The sequence below is a fragment of the Pararge aegeria genome, chromosome 9 (assembly GCF_905163445.1).
Source record: "Pararge aegeria chromosome 9, ilParAegt1.1, whole genome shotgun sequence".
Lineage (NCBI taxonomy): Eukaryota > Metazoa > Arthropoda > Insecta > Lepidoptera > Nymphalidae > Pararge > Pararge aegeria.
This window is the reverse complement of record NC_053188.1, coordinates 6,024,359-6,034,200: the sequence shown is the minus strand read 5'-3', so window position 1 is coordinate 6,034,200 and position 9,842 is coordinate 6,024,359. Positions and strand designations below refer to the sequence as shown.

At 35.6% G+C, this 9,842-nt stretch overlaps 1 protein-coding gene across 2 annotated transcripts in view; it reads left to right on the top strand.

Annotated features, from left to right (window-relative positions):
• Positions 1-289: 289 nt before the first annotated feature.
• LOC120626308 (acetylcholinesterase) overlaps positions 290-9,842 on the top strand; it is a 52,346-nt gene continuing 42,793 nt past the window's right edge. Inside the window, exons 1-2 of one of the 2 annotated variants that reach the window (XM_039893777.1) lie at positions 290-299; positions 485-1,599. In XM_039893777.1, the coding sequence (XP_039749711.1) occupies positions 627-1,599 (973 nt within the window). In that variant the 5' untranslated portion in view covers positions 290-299; positions 485-626. Of the gene's footprint in view, positions 1,600-9,842 lie in introns of both variants that reach the window. The other variant, XM_039893776.1, reaches the window with a different exon arrangement.

The window sequence follows — 9,842 nt, the reverse complement described above, 5'->3', positions numbered from 1 at the left end:
AGTTCATAAAACATTAAAAATCTGTGCATCATCAAAAATGTAGAAAATTTCAAATGGAATAAGTTCTATTCAGTATTCCATTTGAAGTTTTCTAGTTTTTAAACATTGATTTTAATATATTTCAGACTTTTTAAATTTTAATATTGATAACCTGTAGTTTAAACGTCCGTACACGGACGTAGCTAAAGCATGCATAAATAATAAGTGCTTACTTACGTTTTCTGTTTGTAATGTAGAAACGGACATAATACATGCTTATTAAAATAATTGTTTCTTTGTTTCAGATATGATAGAAACCGGTACATAATTCAAGCAAAACAGAAATGTGTTTTAACAAATACTTAATTAAACTGGCTGACTACTTTCGATTAAGCACATCTCGTTAAATAAACGGAGCATTAAAAGTATTCGAGATGAGTTACATCAGTAGAATTGTAATTACAAATTTCATTTTGTGCTTTTGCATGTCGGGTGTGTGGAGTAGATCATGGGCGAATCATCACGACACGACTACCTCGACTACCCAAACAACACCTACGACTAGTTCAGTACCTAAGAATATCCACAATGATCCTCTTATCGTCGAAACTAAAAGTGGACACGTTAAAGGTTATGCTAAGACTGTGATGGGGCGCGAAGTACATATCTTCACTGGAATCCCATTTGCTAAGCCTCCTCTAGGCCCACTAAGATTCCGCAAGCCAGTCCCAATTGACCCTTGGCATGGAGTTCTCGAGGCAACTGCAATGCCAAATAGTTGTTACCAGGAAAGATATGAATATTTCCCTGGATTCGAAGGTGAGGAGATGTGGAACCCTAACACTAACATATCAGAAGACTGCCTCTACTTGAATATATGGGTGCCACAGCATCTAAGAGTTAGACACCATCAAGATAAGCCTCTTACAGAAAGGCCCAAAGTTCCTATACTAGTATGGATTTACGGTGGAGGCTATATGAGTGGAACCGCTACTCTTGACCTGTATAAAGCCGACATAATGGCCTCTTCAAGTGATGTTATAGTGGCATCTATGCAATATAGGGTGGGAGCATTTGGATTTTTATATTTAAATAAATACTTTTCTCCTGGAAGTGAAGAGGCTCCAGGTAACATGGGTTTATGGGATCAACAATTGGCTATTCGTTGGATTAAAGATAATGCTCGTGCCTTTGGTGGCGATCCTGATTTGATAACTTTGTTCGGGGAATCAGCGGGTGGTGGCAGTGTTAGTCTGCATATGCTATCACCTGAAATGAAGGGACTTTTCAAGAGAGGCATATTACAATCTGGAACATTAAATGCACCCTGGAGTTGGATGACTGGAGAAAGAGCACAGGATATCGGGAAAGTGTTAGTTGATGATTGTAACTGCAACAGTAGTCTTTTAGCTGCTGACCCCAGCTTGGTCATGGACTGCATGCGGGGAGTGGATGCAAAAACGATATCGGTGCAGCAATGGAATTCGTATACCGGCATATTAGGTTTCCCATCGGCGCCAACTGTGGATGGTATATTTTTGCCAAAAGATCCTGACACGATGATGAAAGAGGGGCAATTTCACAACACTGAAGTACTGCTTGGAAGCAATCAAGACGAAGGTGAGAATTGGAATAAGTTTTTACTTATAAATAATGTAGAACGATTTTTCATCCGCTGCCTATTAACATACCACATAGGACATAGGCACGGTTGTAAAGCATTGACGCGCCACGATGCTTCAATACGGGCACTTAAATCACAAGCTAGTGATAATAACCGGAACTCACGGCTTACTGTGCACTCCAGGGCACGGTGGTTGTAACCAATCATTCCTTACTCTGAACCAATACTGAACAAACACAATAGGTACATTGATTTATGATTTTTTATTCAAACATAATAGTTCTACACTATGCTCTTGTATATGCAAATCTAAAAACTTTTCCAGCCATGAATATCTTCAACAGGTTCTTGTGGTTTGAGGTTTCCATCAATCGACCGCCGCCTATCTACCTTGTTTATTTTGTAAGCTATTCAATCAACATTCATTGAATGCCGGTTTCCGCAATTTCTCGTGGTATTTTAGACTTTTCGCGTTATTGGTATTTTTGCGGAAAAATAAAAATCTCTTTGTTAATTTATACGAGTATGTGTTCCGAATTTTATTCAAATGCATACATACGATTGAGATAGCGTTTACAAAAATCCCTAACCATTTATAATTTTTTTTTATCTTATTTAATTCGGTTGGGCAAGTAAATGTATAGTATTTAAAAGCGCGTAGGTGATAATCGTACTAGAATATACTATCGGAGATACTATATACTTTGTTTGTAATCCATATACCCGCGTGTTAGGTAAAATCTTTTATTTCCTCTTCTTGCGAAAAAGGAGGTTGGTATTCAACAATGCGACACCGACGATGAAGATAAAAATATTCCGTTTATTTTTACGGATAAATATTTTTTATCAAAAGTATTCTACGTTAGTTCTAATAGCTACAAAAACATATGTACAAAGTTTCATGACAATCGGTTGATTAGTTTTTGCGTGAAAGCGTAACAAACATCCCTATATTCACATTTGTAATATACTAGATGTGCCCTGCGGCTTCGCCCGTGTAATTTTGGGAGGCAGCGTACTGCTACATAGTCTACACCTATAGTCATAGGTGTGTAAGAGATTTGAGATTTTTTCACAAACATTTTTTTATCTTGCGTTTTTTTTTTACCACCAAGAATATGTTTAAATAGTTTCATGAAGATCGGTTCAGTAGTTTTCGCGTGAAATCGTCGTATCGTAATCAAACAAACTTACATTCACATTTATAATATTAGTAGGAAAGTAAGTAATAGTAATTTTAATGCAGACATTTTAAAAACTTACATTTTACTTTTCTATTTCAAAAAGAAAACATCTAAAATGATTGCATGGATTATACGCCAGCTAACATTTCAAAGGTTCTAACGTTATATAACGAACGTTCCATTCCGTTTCTTTGTAAGAACTCATTAATCTAAAGTGCATCGCCATAACGCTTGCTCTATACTTGGAGGGTAAATGTTTGCATTTAATCTTTTACATGCATAAAACATAATGATTTATTTTATAACATTACATTTTTTTTCCTTTCTAGCTTTCGTCCACTACTCTCGTTCTTGTTATGAAGTTGAAATATGAGTTGAGCATCGCGTGGTCTTGCTAGAATTTTTAACGCTACAGTGTGATTTGTTAAGATATTTGTTAACGTATGCCACTTGTAAAGCGACATAATTCTTAATTCATTTATTGTATAAACTGTACATATAATGGTCTTATGAGCTAAAAGTTCGGGGCTTACAGTTTGCCATTTCAGGTTTGCAATATTATTTAAGCAGTGAGCTTGTAAATTATAGTTACATATTAAAAAATTAAAAATAAATACGTATTAAAGCATAAGTCATATTTTAACTAAAACAAAAAATCATATAATTTAAATATTTATGTCAATCGTTATAATAAATGTCATTTTCAAAATTTATTTTTATTTTTATTTTTAAATGCTTTAATTAAATTTATTTATTTCGTTATTCATAGTCAACATTTCATTTACTGAATAATAACACTTATTCAGCAACCACAGCCAGAGATCCCTCCAACACTAATAGACAAATACTAGTATCTAATAGTAACTATAGTAAATAATATATAATAATACCAATAATTTAATGATAATAAAACTAGGGTAACTGGTGTCGGTTTTAAGCTAATTCTGAGGTAACTATATAATGTTGCCATAGGTCTACAAGAACATTATGTTATGTTTCGTAGGAACTTTCCTGGCGCAGCGGTAAGCGCTATAGTTTTTAGTTGGACGTCCTGGGTTCGATTCCCACCACGGGTAATTTGGGAATTTTTGTGATCTGGTTCGGTGAAAGGCTTCGGTCGTGGCTAGTTACCACCCTACCGACAAAGACGTGCTGCTAAGAACGCGCAGAAACCGATTAGGGATATGGGATGGATATACAACTGCCTTACTCCCTAACGGTTAGCCCGCCATCATCTTAGACTGCATATCACTTACCGCCACATGAGATTGTGGTAAGGGCTTTTTTTTTTTTACTAGTAAAAAAAAAAAAAATTTAAGGACATCAACGTAGATTTATAACACTGATATAAGCGAGGGTAGTAAAGCCAGCAGTAACACCAATCAAGAACTTAAAAAGAGTGAAAGTGAGAAAGTACCGTAAACAATAAACAAATAAAAAAAAACAGAAATTACAAATGTGGCATTAAAGAGAAATAAAACGGGGCAATTCGCATCCAGACTTAAATGGAAATATTGCATTCGTATTCATTTTGAAATGGTGATATCGTGAATCATTCATTTCATTCGCCTATTCCACTGACCTATTAAAACTGTGTTAGGTATTCTATCATAACGTTATTGCGAACTTTGCAAGAACTTATCAATATAGAGTGCTACTTGTACCGCTACCTAGATTACACTACTTGAAAGCCTATTCGCAAAAACATAATCAGAAGTTTAAGGCTTAAAAATATACCTGTAACCGTTTACTTTTATATTCTGAAACTTTACTTATTACCTTATTTATCTTATTTATTTATATACTGCATCATCAATATCATCATCGGCTTTTTATCGTCCCCCTGTTGAGAACAGACCTCCTCTCTCATTGGAAAGAAGGTTTAAGAGCAATTTATTTATTTATTTATTTTATGTATTTATTTAAAAGCACTAACAACATGCATATTACACGTTTTTTTAACATAGCACACACACAAAAACATGGACTGATATGCACGTCAATGACAAGTGCACATAGTATTGACAAAGCGTCATGTAAACTTAATTTGCACAAAAATTTACACAAAATTTAACTCGCCGATAAGTGTTCGGTGAGTTTTTTTTATAAAAGCTGTGGGTGAGTCATGGAAGATATCGATGCCAGGTATCTGCCAGGATGCCTTTAGATAACTCGTTGTATTTCGCACAAATACGTATAATAGGCACTTGTTTTCCGAGATGGGATTTAGCAATGATCACTTTAGAGCACGACCACGCTGATTTTGCGTTAAGCATTCTCCACGAGATACGGGGCAGGAGTACACCAATTTTCCAGCTCTAGGCTGATATTTAGCATTTATAAACCGTCTTTTTTTATTATTGACAAAAAATTGACAAATTTTCGTCTTACCTAGGTAGGGAATCCTCGTGATTGGAACTAACAATCAGTAAAATTTAAAGTCATTCAGAAGTTAAAAAGTCGTTTCCCAACTATCGTCAATAATTTTTTATAATATAATCTCTGCTTTCTGAGAACAAGGTCGTGGGTTCGATTCCCACTACTGGAAAATGTTTGTGTGATGAGAATGAATGTTTTTCAGTTGCACTGGGTGTTTATATTCTAAGTATTTATGTATAATATTCATAAAAATATTCATCAGTCATCTTAGTACCCATAACACAAGCTGCGCTTACTTTGGGGCTAGATGGCGATGTGTGTATTGTCGTAGTATATTTATATTTATATAGCATTCGGATGTATAAACAAGAGCAAGGAATCAAATAACAGGGAAATCTTGAATAAGAATTCAGATCTAAAATCTTTTATAATTCAAACTTACATAACGGTTAGTTTAAGAACTAACTCTTTGATCTAAATTTTTTACTTTATGTCAATTATAAATAAGTAATGTGTTTTTGTTGTTTACTTAATTGAAATTGCAATTCTACTGTATGTTTTTTTTTGTGTATTTGTTACGCGATTACACCGTCAATTATACACCGATTTTGATGGTTATTTTTTCTTTCGGTATGTCATCATACCTGGTCCGGAGGTGGTCCCATTTTTAATTTGATAAATATCTATTTAAGGGAAAAATCGAGAAGAAAGAGGGAACTCTTCAAATTTTACAGGCGCACCTAAAGCAATTTGAGAATTTTTTAATGAACCTTGAGCATTTTGTTGAAATGTACCATTTGGTCACGTCAAACTGATGATTAAGACCAGGGATGGTCAATGAAATTTTTTTTACAATGCTAAAATATTCATGCCAAAATATGTTCTCATTGCAATAGTCATACTTGCCGGACCTTCAGAAGCTGATGCCCCACCATGCTGATGGTCAGCACTTCGCAGAGTACCCGTGGTGTAGATGTTAAGCCTCATGTGCCAGTAACAACACCGGCAACCACATTCTTAAAAACGAAAACATAATTGCAACAATGCTGCTTGACGGCAGAAATATTACTTCCCCGGACAAGCTGCCCCGAAAAGCTAGTTATTAGTAAAAACACATAATGCCGTGTGATTTTGTTTGACTTCTTTGAATTAGTTTGATTTTAAATTCCTTGCAAAATAAGTAGGTCAAATCCCTACTTCCCTACTAATATTATAAATGTGAATGTAAGTTTGTTTGTTACACTTTCACGCAAAAACTACTCAACCGATCCTCATGAAACTTTGTAAACATATTCTTGGAAGTGTTAGTAGTAATATAGAATACTTTTTATCCCGATATTAAGCTCGGTTCCTTTGCGAGAGGGGATGAAAGTGTTTGACAATTTTACACCATAACAAATTATAACCGATTTAAATAATTATGTTCGTACTATAGAGGTTATAATATGTTTTTAATTTTGCATTTGTGTAGATCTGATGAGTGTGGTTGGAGATTGAGGACAGAACTCCTCAGCGGACAGCAGCAAACCCCTCATTTAAGGCTTAGCGATACTGAATACTTAAAATTTTTTTACAACTACAACTAAATTGAATGCCACATCAGAAAACAAAATCAAACGCAGGCGAAGTTAATAAGCAATAGCTAGTTATACATATTTCAATGTTTTTTTTTCATCAAATAACTACGAATTTTGTAGCGCTCATTAATATAAACTGCAGCAGTAACAAATTTACTCTACACTTGAAGGCTTTTCGCAAATGTTTACATTTGCAAATGAAATGTGTACCGATGCCAAGTTATTCAACGCAATCAGAACTATTATATTATACCTTAATATTTACATTCGTTTCTACTTTTGCATTAACTCCAGTTCTTGCGAATGAAAAAATAGGATACCATACTCTAATAAATACGTCCGCGGTGTAGTAGTTGTATGGATTTTTGTGGGAGAGCTTTTTCCGGGGAACTACTACTGCCAAGCTTATGTCTGATGCTTTGCTGTGTTCCGGTAAAAGTAGGGATACAGTACACAGGTGAAACCACGGTCAGAGCAAATACTCGTCTAAAGTAATAATTTAATTTGTTTTTGTTTTTGTTTTGTATTATGAAATGTGTGTGCAAAAAAGTTTTACAGACAAACAAACCAATGCGTTCTTTCGAATCAATAGAATCTTCGATGCAAGCTCACACGACACTAGCATTATGCTTAAGTAATGGGTGTTAATGCAGGCATGCTTTTGTAAATATATATAAAAAAGGTAGTCTTAAGAAGATGTGTCAACGAGATAAATCATATTTCAAAGATATGACCTCTCCTTGTTTTCGTTGTAAAAGCGTGACTTATCAATATCGGGCATAGGGTTCGAGGTCGTCTGGGTGCTCACCTGGAGGCAGGGAGGCACGCATGCGCGGTGGCACGTAAACACAACAATACCACGCCGCAGACCGTTAGTACTACAAGTACTACAGACTCGCCCACGTAGCTAGGCGGGCCCCTCTCCCATCGACCCCCCTGTTGCCACGCACCCCACCTCGGTTAAGAGAATTCGAAAATGGTGGACGGTATCGAAATCGATTCCATCCTTGGGGATTTTTATATAAATTGCAACTTTTTTCTGACTTTTCTCTGGTCTGCTTTGATGAGAGGCTTCTGCCGTGGCTAGTTACCCTACCCTAACGAAGACGTTCCGCTAAGCAATTTACCGTTCCAGTACGATGTCGCGTAGAAACCGATTAGGGATAACCTGTGAGGGGTATGGTAGGGTATTGAATCCATATGGATTTTATACCCTACCATATCCCTATATATCCCTGACAGGTTAGCTCGTTATCATCTTAGACTGTATCATAACTTACCAGCAGGTGAGATTCCAGTCAAGGGCTAACTGAAATAAAAAAAAGCTTGAATGCAATGTGACCGCCGTGCACTGCTTTGGAAAATCCATTTTATTTTAATCCATTACAAGTTAGCCATTGACCTACCTCTTGGTAGGCGATGATGCAATCTAAGATGTTAACGGGATAATCTGTTAGGGGTATGGCAGTTAAATTAAACTCATACCCCTAATCGGTTGTCTATACGAGGCATCATACAGAAATACAAAACACTTGCTGGCACGTCTTTGTCGGTAGAGTAGTAACTAGGCACGGTCGAAACCTCCCACCAAATCGGATCAGAGTAAAGTCAGAAATAATAAATTCCCAAATTGTCCTCTCTCGGGGTTCTAACCCGGTTCCCACTTATAAAACTACGGTGGTCGCAATTGCGCTAGGAAGTTTGTCTATACAAATCTAAGAAAAAAATGTGGTAACATCGTCGCTATTACGTTTGCTTCTGGGACTTCAGTGTCTCGCGTTAGTCTGCGATGTTCTTTAATTCGATACGCTCAATATCGTAGCCTCTAGAAAACTACAAATTCAATTTCAAAACATTCTGAATTCCAAAAGAATTTTCCAAGCACGTTTGATTCGCTGAAAGTTGATAGAATTAAAATCCTAAATGCGAGAATTCCGCGAGTTCAAGGTTCCGTACTTTGAATAAATGTCATGTCTTTGACATAATTATTCCGCCACTCAGCGGTTTTTTTTAATAGTGCAAGAAGTCAGTTTTTGAGAAATTATTGCTGATATTTTTATGATGGCGCTTAGCAGAAATAAATTTTCATCGGTGTATGATCCAGCGAATATCATAAAACTTTTTTTCCTTAAGAATGGTATTTAGGATAAAAAAAGGTTTATGATATTTGCTGGATCAAAGATACACATACAAATTGTTATTATAGTATATATACATTAAAAAAGAAAACAATACTGGTTTCCTATCATTAAATTTGTTTTTAGATCGCTTTTAGGTCGCGGTTGATATCTGGTCAATTAAAGTACTTTTAGTCTATATGTACATAAACAAACAGCCTGTAAGATTCCACAGACTAAAACCTCTCTTGACGGGAGGTAGACTATACTAATGCACTAAATTTAGTCCGTAATAATGCCTGCAAATTCGACGTCGATTTTCGGATAAAGATGTGATTACGGTACGTAACACGAACGTCCGGTGATACGTCTACCTCGGACGTTTATGACAATCAGGCAATTAGGGTTTCCGTCGATAGCTTGTTATTTATTAAAGGGTCCGTTAACGTGGGTCGGAGGTTCCATAAAGTGAAGCTATTTCTGCCAACTACTAAAACGATTTCGTTGTTTATTGTTTTGAAAAATATTAGTTGATAATCGTATGTTGAAGGTTATGAATCTGACATGGAATTTTTGATGTGAAAACTTCTTTAGGCGAGTTGAGCATTTTTTACGTGAACAAAAATCATGGGACTCAAATCATCGTCACCGCACGCGCTTTATATGTACATTGTACATAGATATACCTCCGTGCATTATTTTAAGATTTACTTTTGGTTTGTACAAAAGCCTTAATGACTAATTTAAACTTTAATCCTCGATCATAAACACTTAAGTAACCAAAAATAATTCTAAAATGAGAACCCAATAGCTCAACGGTTCAATTCACAAGTAAGGTACATAGTTTTCTGTCTTTGGTCTCTTTGTCAATTTCTTTTTAATAATATTATTGTATATTTCTAAGTTTCCACATGACAACGTATTTAAAAATTGTTTTCAAGTATCGAAATACTTTAACGTTGTTCGTTCGTCGTTCTTCGTA